Raw genomic sequence first — 25,661 nt, 5'->3', positions numbered from 1 at the left:
TTTGATAAGCATGCTATTCTATACTGATATTAATTTTTATTATAACTTAGGCCTGAAAACAAAAAAGCAAAACAAAACAGCTGAACTGCAAGCGGACTCTGTTTTGCTCAGTGAAGCATGACTTTGCGAGTCAAAATCTGAAAAAATTTGCATACGATTGACAAATCACCGTGACAGGTAACGCCAAAAAAAATGCTAACTCTGGTTCTGGTTCTAAATTTCGTTTCCCTCGGCTGTGAATAAAAATACAGCTTTGCCAAGGTATCAGTTCAAAGAAATAAGTGTAGAAAACACTTCACCCCTGTAAATGAGAAACAATCGTTTCCCAAACGATGAAATATCGCCTTTTCTTATATAATTATCGCGAACATTCGGAAACGATGACCAGTGACTTTATGTATGTGTTATTAAAAGACTGGGAAGGTTAGAGCACGGCACGATTTATTAAAGGATAATCAGTAAAAGAATAACGAAACTCTATAAAAGACAGATATGTATATAATATCCGTGGAAAAAAATAAGAAGGAAAAAAAAATTTAGCGACAGGGTACGAGAGTTGAACCCGGGTTACACGTTTTAGAACGCAGAGCTGTACCACTGAGCCATCGGTTTACTAAGCAATGAAAGTGGCGAAAAAAGTAATTCTTATACCTAAGCGACCTGTTATATGTTCACCCTCTTTAAATAAAGTTGATTATTATTATTAATCCCTATAATGAATATTTTCCATCGATACTATACTGTTTAAAGAAATGATTCAAATATATCTTTCGCATTCAAGAGTAGGTCATAGACCTCTTTGATTTGTTTTAGTTTCGTTTTTAAAACTGATATATCATATTCAGGGACCGTCTCCATCTCCATCGTCTCAGCGAGAAAGTGGGAAAATGCTAGTTCTAATCGGAACCAAGGCTCCGTGCTTTGTTCTGGCAATCCTCTTAGGCCTATAGACGAAATTTCCATATTCAGCAAGCGGCACTTCTTCCATACTCTATAGTATTATAATTTCTTGATAACGGAATATTTTTTCTCTGCTACTTTTACACTACAGAAACAAAACAAAACCTAAAAAACTTAAAACGAAACCATTCACAGCTTATCTCGAATGCACGAAAACTTTCTACGGCGCTTAAAACCATTTCAGCTCGCGTGCAGCAGCGATAGGATGCTGGGGTGCCCCATCGTGTGCATTAAAAAAAACAGAGAGAAACGTGCCATTTTAAATGACAATAAAAAGCCTGCCAGACCAGTTTGGTTTAACTGGATATTGAAAACCAGCTTCTGTTGCGTAAAGCGACCGGTGATTCACTACACCCCCTTTACCCATGGCTCTCTCGACCTGGAACAATGTTGTGAACAACGAATAATTTGAACAGTTCTTGATAATGTTAAACTAACTTTGAAGTGCTAACAAATCAGTAAAAAACAGATAGATTGTGATAAAAAACAGATATAATAGCTAAAACCGCATCTACGTGTGATTTAACCTAATCCTGTGACTGAAAGGATTTAATAAAGGGTTGATTCTTGAGGGGTAGAAGGATTGGTAATCAGCAAAACGAGATCAAGGAACTCAGCTTCTTCCTTCAAACTATCAGCCTCTATGTTTTGCGATCTTCGAGTAAGAGCGGATAAACGTTTTTCAACTTTATCTAGTCTCTGCTCGGTACACTGGACGACACTTTCAGAATTCATACAGAATGGCTCTGCTGTAGAGACACACATGTTCGTGAACGTTGTGTCGTCGCAAAATAGCTTGAACTCAGGTTTCCTTTTGCCTTCCTGGAACATGTCCATAAAACGTTCACCAATGAATCGGGCCATTTCGAGCTGCTCGGCACTCTCCTCAATGTTTGTCTTGGCATCAGTGTAGGACTCATTCAGGACAGAAACCAACATATTTATCAGGATTATAGTCATGCATAACATGAACAACAAAGCGAATGTTGGGCCAATAAACGGCTTGTCATTGCGAAGGTCATCAATTGGCACAGCGGTTCCTAAGAGAAATTGAAACTGCGAGATTACTGCTTGCATGTAGCTTGAGTAGTTAAGGATTGTGCCACCAAAAAATGTCATTCCCGATATGACAAATGCATTGAAGACGATCAGAAAGACAAACAGGTAGGACAGTTGGTAACCCACAGACTGGCGGAAGGATGAGAACAAGAAAATCACGTAAGGGTTGAAGCGGATGAGATTCAAAAGCTTCAGTGTCACCATAAAAACTGCAACAGCGATCGAGGCATTTTCCAAGTTAGCCCAGTCTAGGGCTGCGTGAAAGTGCACAATTTCATAGGGATTTACTTGGATTGCTTTGATGCTCTGCATTATACTTTTGGATCTAAACATATAGAACAAAACTGATGCTACAGAAGACACAATCATTAAGAAGTCAACCATGTTCCAGACAGACTTGAAAAATCCAAGGCGTTGTCGGTAAAGGTGGACCAGCATTACAATGAAGTTAAAGAGAACCATACCCATAAACAGAAACTGACAAATCAGATAGAACATTAGAGCCCCTGACTCTGTACTGTACAACTCGAGTGTATCTACTCTATTTGAAGTATAGGCAGAGCCAGCAGCAATCATCTCGTAAAAATAGGTAGCGATGCTTATCAAGTTTGTATTCACGTTGAAAACTGCGAATTCTAGGATAACCGCTCGAGTCTGGCGATCGACCCATCCATGTCCAAATGTTTCATCTAAGACCCCGAGGGCAGTTTCTTCGTCATAACCTAGCACGGCAGCATAGCCACCTCCTTCATATGAATTGTAGGAGGCTTTAATTGGATCATTGTCTAGTTCCTCAGCTGTTTGGTAACGCCAAGGTTTTGGGCATATTTGCAGGGCCTTTGGCCATGTTGTATTGCTGGGGAGAGGTTTCCATCCTGGTAGACTGAGCAGTGTCGTGTCCTCGTCTTCAGGTGAATAATCGTAATAGCACTGTGAGATGATATTCGAAAGGGGCCCGCAGGAATCTTGAAACGAAAAAAAAAAACCATTAAACTGGAATTAGTATTACAGATTGGACAGATTGCTAGCTAGATAGATATGCAGACAGACAGACAGACAGACAGATAGACAGACAGGGAGACGGATGGAAAGAAGGATGGACGGATGGACGGATGAACGGATGGGTGGATGGATGGATGGATGGATGGATGGATGGATGGATGGATGGATGGATGGATGGATGGATGGATGGATATATGTAAAATTTTGATTTTTCATTTTCGAATATAACATTTACTTAGGTTTTACCTTTTTGGACTCTCAACTGTCGCATCCAAGGCATGCCAATCAATATGGACATCTTGTTTGCAATGTACACGTCATTTTCCTCCTTAAGACCGTTGTACCACGGCTGATTGTAAATATTTGGAAAGAATTCTTGCCGTAACCATCCCTGCAGTTTGTGCGAATTGCTTATCTGAAATGTGAACAAGAATTTGGGTAAAAATTTCCTGCAAGGTGTCAAGTGGTTCACCCCCCGATATAGATACGATATGATATGAGATAAGATGAGATGAGATGATATGAGACGAGATGAGATGAGGTTTATGTAATGTCGAGCATTAATGTCGAGGCTGAGGTATCGATTACACAAATATATGATCAAGAATTAACTACATTCGTTTTGAGTTACTGACATTTAAACCAGTTCCATTACAGATATATTAAAGCGGTTATATTTAGTAATTAATTATTCTGCTTTATATTTTTATATCAGTTACAATTACTAAAGAGCAGAAAAAAAGTCGTATTATGTTGACTGAAGCCAGGGATTGCCATATAGTTAATCAAAATATGAAATAATAAAATCTCCAACTGTGATATAGACTAGATAGAAGAAGCAGTTCTCAATATACTGGGGAAGTCGATACATTCTTTAAAAAATAAGGCAGCCCACACGAAAGTCAATATCGGTAGAAAGTTTCAAAATGTATAGTACTTTGGCAATGTAAGTTCTGCAAATAGTATCTTTTATCAAACCGGAGAACCCAGATAAAAGCCCTTGGAGCAAGAACAATAACCAACAACAAACTCAACCCACATTCGTATTTTAAGGGAAATAATAGCATTGTTAGTTACCCAAGACAAGAATGACTTCCCAAAATAGTTATAGAAACCTAGTGAAGTCTTACCAGGTCAAACTTCGTGAAGGGATTTTTCACTGCAGTTGTCATTAGAAAACGATTTCCATTCTTGTTGCCATAGCAAACGATAGCCAAGAGAAACATAAATACTAAATGAAGGACAATTTCCTTCACTATGTCTGTCAACTGAGCCTCTTTTTTGCTTCGCATACGCATCTTCTCCAAGAGATTTTGTTTAAAGCGTTGTTTAGGATCATCACTTAGAAAGTCGATGTCATCGTCATAGGCATCGCTTTCTTTACTCTCCTCCTCAGAATCATCACTTTTGTTCTTATTCCTTCTGCTGAAGAGCAAGGAAACTACAATGACTGCCAGCATTACCTTTGTTGGCTGTACAACGAAAATATCTTGTCCATTTGAAATCAAAATGGAGGCAAGCCATTGCTCGGCAACTTCTTTACCCCACATTAAGCTGTAAAATAAGGTAAACGTTGCTGCCGTTAGAGTTGTGACGAAGCAGAGAAACCAACCGATGTATACACAGAAATGAGGCAGCGTGCAGCCTGTTTCACTTATTTCATCTACAAGTTCCTGGGCTTGGTCAATGTCTTTATATTTTCCTCCCTTGTTCTTTCTTGGTCTGCTAGACTTGAACAAAAGGACGATGAGAATGTTTACTGGTGCAACTATAAGTCCACTTTGCACTCCAACAACAATCTGTTTCCATGAAAACTTGAATGGTCCAACCTGTATAGCTCCATCCGACTCGCCACCAATGTTATAGAACATGGCATTGGCAATCATGGCGCTAAACAGAATTGAAAGACAACACGAGGCTCTCTGTACACGAGTGAAAGTACTGCTGCATGCTTTTCCAGCCACTGACATCCACAAGTGACCGTCTGCAATCTTTCTTCCAAAGCGTGAACGCACCTCAGCTGAAAAGGAAGAAGAACTTTTGTTGTCCATCGTAACTTCTATTTGTCCATCTTCTTTTTCCAACGCGAGCCATCGATTTATGGGGAACACCCATCGTTCTTCTGTTTGCCTGTCTCTGAGTACTACTGTCTCTACAAACCAAGATGGATCATCTCCTGAATTGTCATGTTCTAAAGTTATTTCTTTTAATGTACCTAACGATTCGTTTGTGATTAGGACAAATCCATCAACACTTCCGCGCGCAAATATTTCACTTGAATCCTCTTTACTTCGCAGTGGAATAAGCTTGTGTTCGTTAATTTCGCCTTTTATGCTGATCGTTACGTTGGCTGTTGTTGCTGAATGTTTCCAAACTCCGGTGCTAATAACCATGTCGTAATAGTAGGTCCCTTCTTCAACGATGGTCACATGCTTAGGAGGGGAAATCTGTAATAAATCAAAAACTAGATGTTATTTCACGCGATTCGCTAACTAACGACTTTGCACGTGTTTAATTTATATTATTATTCATTCACATTATTTCTCCGTTTCTGATTGGCTTTCAATCCCCGGGAAAATCCAGCTAACCGTTGGTCGGCTAAAATTTAGCCGACCAAATTTGGAAGAAGGTCCAATTATACGACGATTGACGTCAAATGTTATCCGATCGCAACCTCGTTCCCACGCCGTTAGCCGATGGCAACCGCGTTCCCACAATACACGGCAACTGTTTTGAGCGGGAAAATAGCGAGATTTATGCAGTACGACGAGCAGAAAATTACCAAATTATTAGACGAAAAGGACAGTTTTAACACGAAAAAGGCAACGAAGACGAATCAAACGATTTCCAAAGCTCATCTTCAAGAAAAAACAAATTCCTGAACCAGCCACAGCGGAGGACTTGGAGCGGTTTTCCGAAAATTCTACGTCGAAGTAAGCAACAACGATGTTAACCTATTTTTGAAAACGTCGCTATGTGTCGTCAGATTTAGCTTTACTAGACACTTCAAGCAACTGCTGAATATCGACATTATGAAGAACAAGAAATTTTTATGAAGGTAACCAAGTTTTGAAGTTTTTAAATCAACTTTCAATGCGAATGTTGCTGTATATTGTGTACTTTGGCTTTTGTCAAAACCCTATTAAATTCAAACTCTGGAAATATTTTGAAATATTTTGAATGAATTATAAAACAATTATTGAATTCAACTTTCGTATGATATGAAGAATTATACAGATCTCGGAGGGTGTTGTCCTGAAACACCCTACTCGATCTGCATAATTCTTCATATCATACTCTGCCTCATCCAATAATTGCTAATTATGAGCTAAAAGATATAATATTTTAATGGTGACTTTGATACCATCAGTGATGTACCTTGTTTTCGTCTCTCTTGTCGGCCCTCCTTGCGAAGATTAACACAACAAAGTAAAGGAGAAAAGCACATGCAATTGTCACAAGTACTGAGATATTGCCAGTTTCACCAAGCTTTGTAAACTCAGTAAACACCTTGTCAAAGTCAATAGGATTTGGTGCTTGAATAAAGTTTCCTCCAAAGGACGTCAAATGATTGCACAGACATTTAAGATGGGTGGTGTTTGAACTGGCGTCGACCTGGTGAGAAACAAGCAATCTATGTCAGTAACAGGGAAGATAAATAACGAGTTAACTGTATGTTTAAATCCGCTTGATCTCCTATTCCTGCCACAGTTCTGATCGAATCTATCTAGTTATATCTGCTTTCAATTACAACAAAAATCCATCCTTCTCTGAAGAAGACCGCAGAAGGCGATCGAAAATTTAGAGTATCGTTTTATATTTTTAGATCTGTTTTAAACATTTTTATATTTCAAGCTATGACTACAGATCGCTCCAGCAGTTTTATTCAATTACAACAGTTATCACATTTTTAAACTTGCCAACGTTTCCTTCGTTCCTCTGTCTAAAACCATAAAGCATTTATATGCCAGTTCTCGTGAAAGTTTATCGACGACTAATCTGAACCAAGCTCTAAACATATTTAGTTTTGGAGAGACCTGGTATAGCTATTAGCGCCTAAAATTATGTGGAACATGACCTGCTGAAAAACAAGGTTTGCTTGATCTCCTATTCCTGCCACAGTTCTGATCGAATCTATCTAATTATATCTGCTTTCAATTACAACAGTTATCATATTTTTAATCCTGCCAGCGTTTTCTTAGTTCCTCTGTCTAAAACCATAAAGCATTTATATTCCAGTTCTCGTGAAAGTTTATCGACGACTAATCTGAATCAAGCTCTAAACATATTTAGTTCTGGAGAGACCTGGTATAGCTATTAGCCCCTAAAATTACGTGGAACATAACCTGCTGAAAAGCGAGGTTTGTTGTTTGATAGATTGAATTTCTATGGAAGAGAACGACCGATATTAAATGGAACGACCGGATTTGAAATTTTTCTATCTTTTGGAGAACGGCTTTGCAGGAAGATTGGTTCTGTCTCCCGATCTTGGTCAATTAAAAAAAACAGTGGAAAGTGAGATGACGAAAGATATAACGTTAATATAATTTACCTTGCAGCCATCGGAGGTCCACTTCTCTTTATCTTCAGACCAGTACAGACAGCTTGATTGGGTAGTAGTGAAGGAGTAGTTGGCATCTGTTGACGGGTCATACTGTGGAACATCCGTTTTATAGACTCCTCCTTTAGGAGGTGGATCCTTGAAACCAACACATGACCGTCTTTCACGACCATGGCCAAAACATGACCTTCGCCTTCTGGAATGTTCAGTAACATTTTTAGCTCCAAGGAACAACAGACCGACATAAATACGAATTGGCTCAGGAGGCACTACCGTTACAGAGGTCCCTTCAAGATGGCAAGAAGTTTCGTTTTGCTCGTCATCTGTTTGGTTTGAGCACGTGGACAAAACTGTAAAGTTGTGATCAGAGTCCTCGATCGTAGGTTTTGACCCAAATTTAACAAACAATTCGATGACAGCGCCTTCTGCCTGCACACCGATTTTAATAGAAACGGGGACATCTGCTAGCTCAGCGTAATAGCTACGGATGGACATTTTGTTTGGCTTTAGGAAATTATGTTCAGTTCCGTTGCTGGTGTTCCTTGGTGGACTGGCAATCGGAATAACAATCTCAATGTCACTATCGAGGTTTGATACATTAATCTTTTTCCCATTGCCACTTTGAAGATCGAGACTGGTCACACTTGATTTGATCTTCTTGCTGCTCTTGTCCCAGGTGAAGGGGTTGAAATTAACAGCCTGCATCTGAAAAAGGAAACAACAGAAATATTCGAGAATCGTGGAATATTTGTTTCATTACAACTTTCACCAACGTTATACTATAGAATTTTGTTTAGGCTTTCTTCATTTTAAATCGACTTAATAATTATTGCTGACGTTTTAGTTTGCTCTAAACTAGGCGACTGTATAAAAGGCGTCAGAAATTGTTATTGAATGATTGAGTTGGTGAAATACGTAATAAAAGCGAGCATGACAGAATATGGTTCGAAATATAAAGTAAAGGTTGACACAAACTGAATACATGTACCATGTTTGTCTTTTTTGTCTTCCGCCCCGTGGCTGCTAACAAAAGACCATGCAGCGTGAAATTGAGGATCAAATATATGATGCCTTTTTTGTTATTATGAATTTTATTACTAAAGCAATTGCTGAAGACCTGTTTTCCTCGGTAGGGGCTACGAATTTATTTATCACTTTGAAACATACAAGTCGGTCACTTACACGAGGTAGTTGATCTAAGAGAGAAAATCGCATAAATAGCAAACTATTTTTTAAAAAAGATATACTTGCACTAGTTTGAAAAGCCTTTTTTAGGTAGGGTCATTTTCTGTGATGGCTTTGAGGATGACGATGTGGAATTATTGGAAAGCATTTTTTATTTAAAAATGTTTGGGCATATATTTTATTTGAATGAAATATTGAGAATGAAAATATAACGGTATGGAGCAAACGTTCTGCAGTCACTATTAAAATAAATATAATTCGACAAAAATATACAAAGCAAATTCACACAGGCCTCTTGAAGCCTTGAAAGCGGGAGGAGATGATGTTCCTCGATGAGAGTTTAGACGAAATATATTCTTGTGATAGATAAGGAGTTAAGGGCTTCATTTCCAGTTTGCTGTCGAAAGTCTAATTTGCGGAAATCTACGGTATCTCACAAACTAAACGCATTCCATCGTTTGTGCTACAAAGCAACTTTTATCGTGGCAAGTTAAACGCTATATAAAGGTTATCACAATATTCTGAACGCCAAAAATGATCTCCTTACCTTTGCATTGATGTTTCCACCACCAAGGTTTCCAAGGTTACCGGGTAACTTAAATTTTGAAGGCCCTTCTTCCATACCCAGTCCCTTTACATCGTCAGCGGAGACCTTCTTAAGAGATATTGCCAAGTTGGTTGTTTTAATAACTAAGTCTTCAGACGGAACCAAGCGGCCAAAGAATGCATCACTCATGTTGCTCAATTTTCCCGAAGCCTTTTTCGCAAACTGTAACAACAGAAGAAGTAACACTGATGTTATGTTCTTTAACGAAGTTTTAAACACAAATCAACATAATAAAATACTATTGATAGCCTTCCGCTTACGATTTTTTTCATTAATGGCGCTCAAAAATGTCAATACTTAAATCATACAAACTCAGTTGTTAACCGCAAATATTCAGACACCAGAAAAGCAGTAAGCAACATTGCCGTTTCAGTACCTCTGGGGACGGTGAAGCTCCGTTCGCTTGACTTGTACCTGCTGCCGACTGAAGAACATTTGTAAGACATCCTGTAACACTCTTAGCCGTCAGCTCCAAAACAGGAGAAAATGGCTCCTCTAAGTCATTAAGGGTGTCCGTTAGCATGTTCGCTGTCTTGTCTGTCATTTGCATTGTTAACTCCTAGGATAGAAATGCTATATTAAAATGTGTACAATAATCCGCAGGGAGATAAAGTTTGAAAATTAACCAAGAACATATACTGAATTTATTACTACTAATGTATTATTACACAAATGCGTTTATTCCTCTATTTAACTACAGTTAATTGTGCGGAGAAATACGACTTATCCCTTGCCCTGTCTAAAGTAAACCGAAATTTCAATTTAAGTAAATTTACGACTGATAAAAACAGTACCACTATTTTCTTACCAGGCTATTACTGTCGCTATCGCCATCACTCGATTGTTGTTGTTCTCCACCCATTGCCACGCTTACCACAGACATAACCAAGCGAGACATGTCAAGGCTCTCAGGTGTTATAGATGTAAACTTTACAATTAATGTTTCTGAAATCTAAAAACAATGAAGGCAAAGTAATGCTTTTTAAGAACACTCGTTCTTGACAGACCGGCAAGAAATATAAAGTGCTGTGCTTTAAATAAGGGCATAATCAATCATGATCAAGCGAGATTTGCCTCGACCCTGAGTATCACTATGAACGTTCTCTTTTATTATGGTCATAAAAACTAAAACAATTTTATGAATCGAGCTGTAATTTATTTCCTAGAAAGGTTCCTAGAAAGGCGACAGAGTAATGTGACAAGCGTACAAAATACATATCCTAGGTAATCGTGGCGATATAACACCACATCCATAATAAAGCCTGGTTTCCATATGATCGCAGACGATCGCAAAGGATCGCAGACGATCGCAGAATTATAGGTTCTGCGATCTGCGATCATATGGAAACACACTTTTGCGATTGTTTGCGATCGTCTGCGATCGATCGCACACGATCGCAGACGATCGCAGAAAATAGAACCAAGTTCTATTCCCTGCGATCGTGTGCGATCGCCTGCGATCGTCTGCGATCGTTGCGATCATATGGAAACACAATTGCGATCGACTGCGATCAATTGCGATCGAAATTTATCCCATAATATTGATAATCGATCCCATCATTCAACACTTCTGCGATCGTCTGCGATCTTTTGCGATCTTTTGCGATCATATGGAAACAGTTCGCTCTTCGATCTTTGCGATCACACGGTTCAGTAAATTTCTGTGATTTTGCGATCGTCTGCGATCCACTGCGATCGTCTACGATCATATGGAAACCAGGCTTAAGTGCCACTTAGTATGGACAGCTTTACCCATTAATTTTTTTTTTTTTTGGTCTGTGAAAAGAACGTCTGAAAAAGAATACCACATACCTCCATTAACACAGGTTTCATGCCAGCAGGCAAGCGATTAAAATGCTTTGATAGGTGTCTGCTTTGTATATTATTGATTGTTAATGGCATAGGCCGATATACTAACCAATGGAAGCGTTTTGATCGCTATATATTTTTTTTTGTAAACGTACCAATTTTTTTACATCCGGGTCCAATGTTTGCCCACAAGTTGATTCCTCATTGGCAGACTTCAGGACGGACAAGGAGAGCTGGACAGCTTGACTGAGTTCGCCTTTGTTTAGAAATCCATCTAGCTTATTTCCTTCCCCGATTACATAGCTTTTTAGCTTGATGGCGACTGCATCTGGCGGTGAAAGGCAAGGATCAAGGGAGGACGACGGTGTCACCTACAGAACATCAATAAAATATTACAAAAAACCTCCAAGTTGGCCTACAAAGACTCACTATATATCCACTTTAAGACGAGCTATTAAGTTGCTTCTATTTTTGGTATGGAGACCTATCGGTACCCAAAATAAACAAAGTTTTAACGCTTGCCAAATAGACTAAATGTACTGATCGCGAGCCGGTATCCGTGTTAACACCACTGAATCATATAATGCTAATGAATATTGTACTAACAAGGAAATCCATTATTAGTCTTCTATACGTTTGATATAATTCACGGCATATTGAGCAAAAGTTAATGTAATTGATAATAACCTTCGAATAACATTCAACGGTGAAAAAATGATGAATGTATTATCAAGTTCAACAGGAACCATGATAGATAACTCCAATAATTAGGATAAATTGAGATGAATAAGTAGCGACTACGTTACTACAGGATAATTTGTTTTCCAATTATGCACTGAAACTGAATACACCACGGTATGTTTATTTAGTCTGAGAGTATTATTATAATGTGACTGCGTTATGCAGTTACATGTGCGTTCATTAATATACATGTAATGTGGTTGCGAGATGCAGGCGTCGTGCCACACTTGACCATCTCTCACCACTAGCGCTATCAGTAGCTCAGTGGCTGTAGTATTCAACTAGTGTACGGAATTTCGTAGGCTCAAGTCCCATCTCTAAACTCAGAATTTGTTTTCTTAGTTTTTTTCACCATACGTCATTGCATGAGGATTTATGTTCTCGTTGTTGTTCTTATTCCTATTAGTTATAGAAAGCTAGACAGAAATATATCCACAATTTTATGGGTACCTTAACAATCAGATTAACTAGAACCGCGACGCCGACAGCATTCTTGATAACGATGTTAATTTGCAACTGGTAATCGTCTTCTGGTGATCCTGCCGGTAACACTGTCGACACAGACTGGGGAGAGCTGCCATATGATATTGGCTCTTCTCCAAGTTGAAATTCATAAGTGAGAGCATTTGTATCTTGCCAATCAAAGCACTTGAAGGTAAACTCCGTTTCAAGTGACACGCCTTCACTGACTGACGCTGTACAGTATCCGCTGTGCGGCGCTCCAGCTGTCTCAAAATCCAGCACGGAAAAACCTTCTACTCCTTCTAAAGATGTTACGAGTAACGTTAAACTGTATTTTGATTTTGATTGCAGTGAGTTCTTCTTGATAATCATGTTGGTCGCATTTACTGCAGTCGACGTCATGTTAGGTAATATAGGCACATCATCCCAGTTGCTTGAATAGTCATTGAATCGTTTTAATCGCCATTCATAAACTGAGCCATTGCAAGGAGAGTTTGGGCATTCTGATGTCACTCGAAGCTTGTTTGAAGCAGACACAACTGCACCACAATCTACAAAGCATCTACAACAGATTGAAAAATAAGAAAACATGAAATTGGTTATATTTAGTGGTGACGTAATGGCACTTACCGAGTAGCAGTTGAGATTGAAATCACTATAAGAAGCGAAAAAACTAAAAATGTGTGGAAAGCAATGAAGGGATATTCTAAAAATAATTAATAGTTAATGTTTGCTCGTAAACAGTACACATGTATTCACATACATGATGGTACGAGGCATGGGTGCCTAAAACACTTAGTTTTGATAACTAAACCGTGCCCAAAGGAGCAGCCATTCTTTCTAAACTAATTTATCACATTGCCTTCCAGTTTAAGTGCGATGCTATTATTTACCTTAGAGCCACCTGAGGTACCTCTCCGGCTGCAATCTCAAACAACATTTCACAGAACGAGCTTCTGTCATCTTTGGAAACAGTCAGCCCTAGAACATAGGCTTTTCCAACTTGAAGTTGTCCAGCCTGAGGATCAATGCTAATGGCTGTTGAAAATTCATTTACTTCTCCAACAAAAGAACCAAAGCAATCATTACTAATAGTAGCAATGTCATCTGCATCGGTACATGACCAAGTAAAATTGAGCCCAGTATGATCTCCAGGGCCAATATCTCCATCATAACTCAATGAGCCGTCAACAGTTACAATTTCCGCGGATCCCCAACGAACGCTGTTTCCTCCATCGATAATTGCTCGGACTGGAGCAGGAATGACCTCAATGAAGCCAAAGTCAAAGGCAGTAACATTTTGTGAGAATGAAAGATCACCGATTGTGTATTCAGCAGTGAATTTAACTTGATAGATACCAGCGGGTATGGATCTCCTGTTTATAGTCCACTCAGTTGTCCCTTGACTTACTAAAGTTCCGTCGGCTGACTCTGAAGCAGCAAGTTCTGCTTCACTAATGATACGCCATTCCAAGGTACTTGACATCACAGTGAGATCATTGTTTAAACCTTGAATTATCGCTTCTTGGACACTTTTGACGGACCGCTCAACAACAGTGGCATGGTACTTGTCCTTAGAAATGTTTCTTATGGTAACCGAGAAATCTCCTGCCGAAAAGGAGAAAGAATAAAGAATTGAAGGCAAACCACTCACGGAACAAGTCCGTCAGTCGGTCAGTCAGTCAGTCATGACGCTAGCCATGCAGTCAGACGCTTCGTCTGTCTGTTGCGTCTGTCTGTGAGTCTGGAATGAGTGGGGTGGGTGAGTGAGTCAGTCAGTCAATCAGTTAATCAGTTTATTCACTGACAAAGGCAGTGTTGCTAAAAGGGTTGATTGTAGCCAACACTCCCAATAACCTTGGAAATTTAATTTGCACTCACCCAGGGGCTCACAACTTATTATTCCGTCACCAATGTAACCACCTCGACACTCGCAGGTAAAGGAACCCTCATTGTTGTAACAGTTAGCCACTCCATGACAGTTATGAGTTGCTGTTGCACATTCATCGATATCTGTGGGAGAATATATTGGACATTAAAATATTTTTAAGTCGATTTAAGACTGAAAGAAGCATTAACAGAAGACGTTGTCACGTCTTCTCCCTAACTGATAGGCAGTTTACTATTGCACTAGAAGGTATGATGTGACATGCCTCAAAATCCTAGAATCTAGGACATATTAACAGTGAATCGTTCGAATACAAAATTATTAATTATTGTACACTCAAAAATTCTTTTCAAACAAAAAGTTAAAAGTTATATGTTAATAACTTTATTAGGGGTTTTTATGGTCATGGGTTCCTTCTTATCAATACTTTTCATATTCAAAGCTGACGTTGGTCGTTCATCATTACATTGACAACACGAAAACCGCGAACACTTTGAAAAAGGAAGTAGAGGATATAGTGGACAAATCTGTCAATGAAAATAACCGTCTGACTCCATCTCTGTCCATTTGTTTATATTTCTTGCAGTTTGAGCTATCATTCGATGCTTTTCTGTGCACGGTTTTTGGGTTCACACTGTAACTTGATCCCATTCTGGGTTTCATAAGGAGTTATAGGCTTCCCCTACCCTGCTAACTAGAAATTTGTTGAATACCCATACCAAAGCAATCCACGCCATCTCCCGTGTATCCTTGAATGCAGGTGCAGTCAAATGAACCAATATTGTTGCTACATTGGGCAAGCAAAGCATGACAATTGTGGGACATATCTTGACATTCGTCCACATCTGCGAATAAATAACAGTCATTGATAAAACACTTTAATAAGATGGCTAAAGAAAGAATTGTTCTGTTTCTTATAGCGTTATTCCATGCAGAAACAATTGCAAGCGAACGCGTAGGACTTCAGCACTTATTGTGTAATATAACCATCTTTATTGCAGTCAATCGCGTAAATGGCGCCCCAATTTTAAAGAGAAGATATATTTTTTCATTGGATAAGCGTATACATCCGATAATATAATTGTAGATTTAGCCAAGCCTAAAGGTGGAGCTTCACACTTTTATTCTGGTTCTTTAAATTTTGTGAAAATACTCTAACTGAAAATACTGTTATGGAAGTTATCAAACGTACACACTCCAGAAAGATCCATAGCCGAAATTTATCGTCAAATCCAATCGCAAAAATTTCGCTTACAAAATCCTGTCATTACCCTAGACAAAAAAGTTTGATTTGAGCCCGCGATCGAATGAAAAACAGTAACCGGGCCAGCGGTCGGCTTAAAAAATCACATGACCTTGATGAGCTGTACACATGAGCCCGCAAAACGGTCATGTGATACTGATCAGCCGATTACTTGTTCTGACAGCTGCCAATTGATCATACATGGATGTCCAATATCAAAGATACAAGCCCACGTTGGTTGCCTTGTGACTCCTCTCCCCCTCCTCGAGAGTCTGTAGGCGCGTGCGGGCGGGCGCGCGTACGCTCACTCGATAACCATATTTTTTCGGCTCCATTATCCCAAATTTCCTTACCCATGGTGCTGCGCTTGCGCGCTTTGTGCGCTGAAGCTCCTCTAAAGCTTCTAAAAACTGCTATTCACAGAATATTTATCAACTGAATAAAGCGTTGTTGCACAAAAGCCGAGTTTAAGAACCACAGAGTATTTAAAACTTGCCGCCTAGGGAATATAGCATGTTGTCATTCGGTATCAGAAACTCATAAGGGTTAATACGTGTAACGCACGTTCACAGCGTTTGAATATTCAGTTTTGCTAAGTACCATATTTGGAAACACGAAGAGTTTGTACGCGAATACTTTACACACGTAATAACACGCGGCATCAGTTTTCGGTTTTGCGGTGAGTTAATTGAATTCCGACCTAAACGCCATGAATTTCTTACAGAAACAAAAGAAATTCTTTAAGCGTATCCAAGTGATGTTCCCCAGACTATTTAACGACGATAAAACAGGAGAATTTAACCAAATTCAACTTTATTCAACCAAGCTTGTTCAAAAACAAGATTACGCTATCGAGCGCGAGCTAGCGCGCGCTGTGAATTTAATCCAAATATTGCAATTTTGATTGGTTAGTTTTTTTCTCGTGATTTTCCAAATATGGTACTTAATGAAAACGAATGTGCAAACGCTTTGTACAATGCGAATCATAGGGAGTTACACTTTTCAACCCTTATGGGTCTCTGTCGGTATCAAGTGCAATTTCGTCTGCTAAACGAGGTTAACGATGTAATTTAAAGGTGGACGACGAAAGCGGTATGTTGATTCACGTTCACAATACAGTATTTATAGCACAACGTAAATTAATAAAGGGTGCGCTCTGATTGGATGCCGATGCGATGCAACCCTCTTTTATGAAAGTTGATTGATAGATTGAATGACATGGCCACTTGAGCGCTAACACAGAACTCTAAACTCTCTACATAAATCACATCACAATCGCTGAACATAAATATTTTGCGATTGGTCAACACTTAAAAGAAGACCACAAGCTGCAAGTTTACAATGTACAAGACCAGTTTTCTGTTTTAAAGAAATGCCGCACGAAGCTGGACTGCTTAATTTACGAAATGCTCTTTATCAGAAACACAAAGCCGAAACTTAACACGCAATCAAATTCTGTGTGTGCTAAACTCTTTTCATAAAATTGACTATGCTAATAGATTATCACACCCTTAATATTTTCACTCCATTCTTTTTTCACTATATAAGCTTCAACTCTTTATTTTTAATTTTAACTTGATAATGATGACATGATGTTACCGAAACGTCGTTCCATTTTCCTACCGCTAATTTTTCTTCTCAAATCTGCATTTAATAGTAAAAATCCTTACAGACTTTGGTATAAAAAGTTGCAGCAGAATTCGAAACAAAAAATCGTCTACAGTACCTTGACAACCGTAGAGCTCCACCCTCATTGCTATGTAGGTATACCAAGACACTGGTAGAAAACGGATGTAACGTGCCCTGATTGGTGGGTCGAGCTCATGATAAACTGGTGTGTTCCTGTCGGTGTTTCCAACGAAGACCTGAAATAATAAATAGGAAAATTGTAAGGGATCGTTTAACTTGCATTTCCTATTTCCTATTAATGTTAACCGTTCACATTTAATGATCTTAGTATACTTCAAGTGACAGAAAAATATTCAAAGATTTGGGAAAGAGGGCCAAAAAATTTTATTACGTCTTTCTTACATCACGCAACCTCAATAGGTCATTATTCTTTTCTTGTTTGGCTTTTAAATTTATAACTTCAACGAGAGCAAGATTTGCTTCTGCACCAAGCCTATCCGACTTTCTCGTTATCGGAGGAAGAATTTAAACCATCGCTGTAGTATATATTAATAATGTTGATGGTTTTCCCGGTGTTTCACAGCCAAATGAATCATCAAAAGAAGAGCTTGGGTTTCCCACATCCAAAAACTGGTTCAGTACTTTGTCGATTTTTTTTTTAGTTTACAATCCAGTGCTAAATTTGATGATGTGCGTGTCGAACAAGCCTTTACGTGTTCTGATATCTCACCAAAAAAGCATTTGATTGACAGTCAATTTTTTTTTTTTTTTTTTGATAGTGCGTAAGTTCGCTTGTAAGGATGATTGAAAAAACTTGGAAGTATATACTACGGCTCTTTATAAGAAGATACGTTGTCACGGATACAAAGTAGGCTAGTATACTTAGGGTCTACCTACTTCGCTAGTGTAACCCAGCTTTTATATAGCGCCATTTTTATGATTTCTTTTAGAAAACTAGACTAGTTAAGGTATAGATAGATCACTTTGTTATATACAAGCACAACAACAATTTACAAGCCAAATAGGTGAATAATCAATGCAAAACTGCAGACACGTGTGACAGCACGTAAGATCGCAGTTGTGTCACATGTTACGTTTTTTTCTCATGGTTCATAAGTTTTGATCAATTTTAATAAAATTGTTTGTTTGCATCTTACTGAGTGTTTTATAACAGTCAAGAAACACGTTCATCCGGGACATGACGAATTTCAAAAAAAACTAAATGTCCTAAACGAATCACTGAATCGAAATTAAACTTGCACAGGGTTTCATGCTATTTAGAGCTAGAATCTGTAACAAAAGACAGCCTTGTAAGATTAACAGTTAAGATTTTAGAGTTTTGATGACGTCAGATGAAAACCACTAATAATCTTGAGTACAGTTCTCGACCATTGTCGCGCGAATGTTCTCTTACTTGTAGTAAATTTACCTTGTCTACAATGTCCCCTTGTTCTCTGTAAAACAGAAACGTCACTCCATCGTTACTGTACTGCAGACTGTATTCAGTTACCCAGTAGGTCGCGTCTTCTCTCCCCTGTGTAGCTACACGTCTTACGGTGGTATTCTGACTATTCAGATCAATTTGAAGCCACTGGTTAGCATCCCCTGTGGCAGCTTCCCAAGAGCCATATGAAATGCTTGTTTCCTTAAAGCGCAACCTGGCCTGAATTGCGGCATGTTTGGAACTGAATTCAGAAGAAGCAGTGATCTGCCAATCAGATATTAAACCATTCTCCAAGCCCAGAGCTGTTTGGCATTCTAACAATATAAAAAATCGATTAAAAAATGGTAACGCCGACTAATGCATTTTTTTTCGTTTGACAAAAAAAGATACCATTTGTATATAACACTTACACCATACTGGTAATATGATGATGATAATGATGACGATGATGATGATTATCAATATAATTGTTTTTACTAAAACCTTTTACTGTGCTATCCGAATTATAGTGCTTTGAAGAAAGCTACACTTTTACAAAACTCTTGCTCGGGGGAAAAGTTAAGTGGGCACCTAAGTGAGCAAAACCTTTGAACTAACTTGAACAGGCGTGTTATTGATATAAAAAAAATGCTTATTATTTTTTAGCATTTGAAACACCCCGACGAAATGAGAAAATTCCGACAATACCTTGACAACCATAAAGCTCCACCCTCATTGATATCCAGTTATACCAACCCAGTGGTAAAAAACGGATGTAACGTGCTCTGATTGGCGGATTTAGATCATGATAAACGACAGTATCCTTATCTGTATTCCCAGGAAAATCCTAAATCAGTAAGACAAACAATTGTTAAAAATTGAGGTTCCAAAACAGTTTTTATACCATGCCATAGAAAATACAGCCAATCAGAATACAGGAAAGCCGTTGTATATTCGACGGTATTCAACCCAACCTTCCCATCGTGCGCTGCGATGGTATTCTCGACGAAATTTAGTAAGCGTATTTTCTATGGCATGATATAAAATAGTTACACAACACTTTATCGTGGTATACTATGGAATATCCCACTTGTCACTTGTATTTTCTTCGTATACACACTCGCCTAAAGGCTCGTGTGTATACCGAGAAAATACAAGTGACTCGTGGGATATTCCATAGTACACCACTCGAAAGCGTTGCATAACTAGTATATAGAGTATTCTTTTAAAAAGTAAAATGAGTAAAATAAAATAATTCTTAATTTTGAAAGTGCCAATGTAGTTAGCACTGCTGTTCTAATTGGAGAGAGTACTGCAAATAAATAAACAAATATTGAAAGTAGAACAGAAGCTTGTTAATTGATTTGGATGGATATGCAAGTATCTTAATCACTCGGCTCGAAGATGGCGGGAGGAAAAAAGTATAAGAGTCGTAATATATGTATTGTCGGTTAACTTAAAAGAGTGATTTACCTTGTTTTCTGTTTGTCCTTGCTCTCTGAAGTAGTTGAAGTATACGCCATCGTTACCGTATTGCAGCATGTAATTAGTTACCCAGTTGTCATCGCCAACGCTATTTCGATTTCTTCCTTGCGTTGCTACACGCGTCACTTTAGTGTACAAACTTAGCAGATCAATTTGAAGCCATTGATTGACATCACTTGTGGCAGCCACCCAACCACCTGTCTTCGGTAGCGCTTCTTGCAAGTGAAGTCTTGCCCGGAAACCAGCCTCATCAACATTAAATTGAGAAGAAGCAGTAATTTGCCCATCAGAGATTCCGCCATTGTTCATACCTTGAGCCTCCAGACATTCTGAAAATTAAATAAGATCAATATCAATCATTTTAAAATACAGTAAAAACCCGCGTGTAAGAACCTACTTTTTTCAGAGTTTGGCAAAACAGGTTCTTGTATTATGGGGTACTTATTGACAGTTTAGGCTAAGTAGGTTCTTAATCTTTACAGAGTAGACATTGTTGTTGATTATCAGAAAATAGTATAAAATCTGGTCTGTTCTTCATTATAGATGTTTATTAACGTACCCATGTTGCCAAAAGTCCAACAACATTAATTGATCAATGATACAGTGAAAAATATATAAATTAAATAGTTAAACCCCACATATAAGAACCTGTTGGAATTTGTTTGGCTAAACAGGTTCTTATATTTTGGGGTATTAAAAAAGCAAATTTATGCCAGAAGGTTCTTAAATCCCTGGGTTCTTACACGCGGGTTTTTACTGTAACTCAGACACTACGCGCCTAACGGTAAACTCCTGCTTCCCGACATGGCCGTTCCGCTACGCTCGACCACGCATAAGGACGTAGAATTAAAAACGTTAGTTTAAAGTCTTCTTTTATTTATGTGATGGTTAAAACAGAGGATGTGGTTCTCCTAAATGAAAATTTTAATACTGAGGATGGATCACATAAATAAATTTTCCCGCCCACCACAGTTGGAGCGAAGGAACTAGAGAAAAACGAAAACGCAGAGACAAACATATGAGAAGGAACAGAATGAACAGGTCCGCTTTCACCGAACTGGAAAAATATAAAACACATGGAGATCGTTCCATTCAACATTTACTCTGAAACGTTACTTGAAAGGAATTAAAACTGCATCAAATTGGTCGCGATCAAAGTATTCTTGAATTATTTAGATACGTCGAGTCCTTGTACGCGCTTTAGTTATACTGTTTTACTCGAAAAGCTTGTAAATCACTCGCCTTACGGCAAGTGATTTACAAGCTTTTCTCGTGTTCTCCCAACATCCCGCGTGGTTTTATTACACCAGTAAAGCCCTAGAAAGTGCGGTCTATTTCTTAATTAAAACGCACCTTCAACGCTCTCATGAAACCCATGGTACGGAATTTTTTTACTCAGACAATCAGAAGCCTTGTCTACAGCCATGATTACCTACGATATTGACCTGATATTGACCTGGTATCGGTGGTTTTCTGTCGAGTTTAAAATTTTGGGAGCGGTAAGAAATACCTGAATCGTACTTTTTGGCAGGCCTTCAGGTTTTTCTGGGCCATTTGATCTGGTCATTGATATTTTCGATTGATTATATCGCGCCAAAGAACGAAACTTGGCTCGATCAAACTCGCCTGATATGCATGCTGCCGAAACGTACCAAAAAGTAATTCGTTGATATAAGTCCTCTGGTAGTCGGTATATCTCAGTTACGTTTACGGCAAAACCATTAGTTGGGGCAAAATTTACTTGGTACAAGACCAGGCGGAGCCCTGATTGAAAGAATACATTCCAGAGTTGAATGAGCAGAACTGTAGCTTTGCACTTGCGTTATACCTTTTGGTATATTTCTTTGCCGTCTTCTGCAAAACGACAACGCCAAAGGACTAAATTCGGTGTATTTTAGAGATTGTGAACATGAACGTGTTATGGCCCTATTCTCCCAGAGGAGACACATAAGTCAAGAACATGAACATGGGAGACGAGGTGGCCTCATGGTTAGTGCGCTGGACTTCGGATCAAACGGTCCGGGTTCGAGCCCTGGCCGGGGTCATCTGTTATGTTCTTGGTCAAGACACTTTGCTCTGACAGTGCTTTCTCCTTTCCTAAGTGTATAAATAGGTAACGGAGTAATGTAAAACAAAGGCAAACGTGAACTCACGTTCTGTGCCATACACCTCGACGCCTATACAATTCCAGTCGTAAACACTTATTGGATAGAAGCGAACGTATCTTGCATACACTGGCACTGGAAATTGGTGTTGGTCAACACCGACATCATCACCCACTCTGTGAAATATCTTAAAAAGAAATATTGTCATTCAGATTGTTTTATATATAAGGGTAATTTTACTGTAAATACATAGCGAAATAATTATATTTTCCCGCTGGGTTCATAAGACTAAACTCTGTGGTGTGGAGGAAATATAAGTCACAGTTTCTGTGGTTCTTCTTTGTATCTGATAGAACAATATAGATAAACAATGCACGGTTAGAAAATAGGAAAGTTATATGATGCGACCTTCGAGCAACGTTTTTAGTTTTCCTTTGTATAAATATAATTAAGACGGAATCCGCCAGGACTTCAAGTATTTATTGGGCAAAATTATGTAACAAATTATTGCACCTTATTGTAAACTTTTGTATTACTGTTTCAAATATAGTATCAAAAGAAATTACTTCTAACAACACCAATTATCGAAAACAAATTTCGAAGTTCCACTGAATTCCACTGAATCGCTTTAAAGACGTGAGATTTTGCCTATAGCTTGTGAACTTTGAAATTCATTTTCTCGGGCTCTGATAGGAAATTGTTGTACCAAAATATTTACACTATATTGCAAACTTTTGTGATACTCCTTTTAAATATCTTATCAAAAGAAATCGTTTAATTCTAACAACACCAAACATCGAAAACAAATCTCGAAGTTCCACTGAATTTCACTGAATCTTTTAGAAGACGATTTTACAACATTTGTGAACTATGAAATTCATTTTCTCATACTCTGATAAGAAATTGTGGTTGGTGTTGTGACCGATAATTACTTACATCTTTACCTTTTATTAAGGGTAGGAAATAACGCAATAGGATTTAAATTATTCAAGTATTCGTTTTTTGTCCAGCTTAAATTAATATCACTCGATTTCCTGATGGATCTTACCATTACGCTGCCGTTTACATCCCTATACCATTTCCAACTGTCACCAGTAGATGAGTAAGACAGCGTGAAATCTATCACCCATTCATAGTTGTATTCGTTGCCCTGAGTAGCAACACCACACACTTCAATGACTTTTCCCAAGTCGACCTGAAGCCAGTCGTTAGGAGTATCATCAGGTTCTAAAGAGCACCAGCATCCAGCCCCTCTGGTTTCGTATATTCGTGCGTAAGCCGGTTGGTAGAAATCATCCCATGATGTGCTTGCTCTGAAAAAGCTGTCAGGGATGATGCTGGTACTTGAAGCGCCGACTGCGTTATCGAAGCATGCTAATTTTGTTAAAAAGAAACAAACAAACAATTGGTTAATTTTGTACCTTGTTCATTTAATATGTATCACTACCAAACTCATACTTTATTTTCATGCCATAATTTACGCACGTCCGAACAAATGAAATATTATCCGCACCCAAAATTGTAACGCAAGGAACAAAAGTTTACCATTAATATTTTATCAATTTTAAGGGACGGATCATTTTTTTTTGGAAAGTGGGTGATCAAAAATCCTAAAAAAAATTGTTTGCAAAAAAAAAAAAAAAAAAAAAACAAGCAAATAAATTGTTTTCAGACATAAAAAACACTGTCTGCAGGACGTTGCAGCCGAAAAAATTGTTTGCACAGACAACGACTCTGAAAAAAAAAGTTGTCTTGAAAAAAATTGTTTTCCCGCCCCCTCTAAAAAAATAATGGCCCGTCCCTTAACAGGCGCGCTGATTCTTTAATCATCTTTTTTCGTGTTACCGTTTTCTTCGTCTTCAAGAACTGCTACATCTTCATTAAAGAATCAATCACGATCAAAACCTTCTTTCTCTACCACCCACGGTATTTTTGTTTCTGAGCGACGGGCGCTGAATAATTGACACCGATAAGAATCAGACAAAATCGATTGAAATTATCATGTTGACCGATAAAAATAACAAAAGGAAATATAATAGAAGCACGGTAAGTGGCAAAGAGTTCGACACGCAAATATTTTGAATTTCTAAGTACCTAGTGGCGTAATAACGCCCACAGAGTGTTGGGGCGCGCGTGAACTTATCATTTAACTCACCAAAACCGTCACCAAAAAATCGAAAAAAAAAAAATTCGAAATTGTCTTAAAGGCAAGTTGTCAACATTATACATTCCAACATTTCAGTTATAATATAATGTCAACGGCGACTTTTTTTGCTTTTAAATATAATGACCCGCGAAACACGATTTTATTTTAGTGAAAATAAAAGGTACTTATGAAAGAAAATTGTCAAAGTGTTTACCGTGGTTATTTTGAATACCAAACGAACGTGGCAACCTTGGTTTTTCACAATCTTTATCTTCTTTGCTCCGTCCGGAGCGTGGGGCTTCTACTGCAGCCTTCCATCAGAATCGATTTTGTGCTGTCGGTTTCAATTCTAAACCTTGGGTTGGGCTTAACATATTTGTCTTTATAAAATAGTTATGTTGTTGCTCTAATCCGGGGTGCTCTAACAAGTCGCAGATTTCTCAAAATCGCCCAGGAATGATTTGATGCAGTTATAGTAAGACCTTTGCTCAATTATTGCTCTGCCTTTATAAATTGAACGTCCGGTATTGATAACATTGTCGTACTTAGTTAAAACTCACATACCTCCATATGATAGGCCTCCCTTTGCTATCACCATTAAGCCTTGGATGAAAAGCCAGAGCGCTGTTTTCTGAAGAGAAAAGTTCGATTAAAAAATAACCCACTTTATTTCATTCAATGCGATGTAGAACTTGAAGATAACATTACCTTGAATGGCAACGAAGATGCCTTTATCTCCATCTCTTTTTTCTGGTCACATCGATTACAACGCAAAAGGGTGTTCAAGGATTTTTGAAGCTCCTTACGTTGTTTATCACATAAATTTATTTTCACTGAGGAGATGAGGAGACCCTGCTGAGATTATTTTTCTGCAGAAAAGAAAGCATATCAATCTTTAATAGGAATTCCTTACAGATTTTACGTGCCGATAATGGCGCGTGGCGTTCTAGAAAGTTGAACTTTGATAATTGACAATCGTAGCGATTAATTAAAAAGTCAATACTGCATCTGTGGTTGACGTGACGATGGTATTGGTTACCCGCTGGAGAAGATTCGGGACTTTACACTTTATCGAGAAGATAGGTAGCGCAAGTCGATATTTTATCCAATGTACCAAATAAGTTAATGGGAAATTGTTTGTGGAAATGTCAATAGAAACAACTCAACAACTCAAAAGAAGCCGAACGTACTAGAAAATGAAGGAAAATTGGCATATACTTATAAATTCATGTTACGAGTTGTTTTTAGTCACATATAATTGGATAAAACATGTCCACAATTAGTGTTAACAGGGTGCATTACCACCCTGTGCTTCACGATTAAATATCAACAGCGTGATTTACATAAGCGTTTTAT

General features: G+C 38.3%; 1 protein-coding gene across 1 annotated transcript; it reads right to left on the bottom strand.

The window, feature by feature from the left end:
- Positions 1 to 545: 545 nt before the first annotated feature.
- On the bottom strand, positions 546 to 25,105 carry LOC144636232 (polycystin-1-like protein 2). Its single transcript, XM_078495390.1, has 21 exons — positions 25,014 to 25,105; positions 24,870 to 24,936; positions 23,208 to 23,533; positions 22,208 to 22,346; positions 20,043 to 20,383; positions 19,278 to 19,416; positions 18,576 to 18,904; positions 17,244 to 17,382; positions 14,994 to 15,119; positions 14,268 to 14,399; positions 13,280 to 13,994; positions 12,375 to 12,948; positions 11,339 to 11,554; positions 10,183 to 10,326; positions 9,751 to 9,933; positions 9,315 to 9,536; positions 7,574 to 8,287; positions 6,400 to 6,636; positions 4,152 to 5,468; positions 3,268 to 3,436; positions 546 to 2,984 (listed from the first exon to the last, which is right to left on the bottom strand). The coding sequence occupies exons 1-21, from the start codon at positions 25,044 to 25,046 to the stop codon at positions 1,510 to 1,512; spliced, it is 7,737 nt and encodes a 2,578-aa protein (XP_078351516.1). The 5' UTR covers positions 25,047 to 25,105; the 3' UTR covers positions 546 to 1,509.
- Positions 25,106 to 25,661: the final 556 nt, after the last annotated feature.

The sequence above is a fragment of the Oculina patagonica genome, chromosome 13 (assembly GCF_052425735.1).
Source record: "Oculina patagonica isolate OP01 chromosome 13, crgOcupat, whole genome shotgun sequence".
In the NCBI taxonomy this organism is placed as follows: Eukaryota; Metazoa; Cnidaria; class Anthozoa; order Scleractinia; family Oculinidae; genus Oculina; species Oculina patagonica.
Note: the sequence above shows the minus strand (reverse complement) of the source record. Positions and strands in the feature narration are given on the sequence as shown.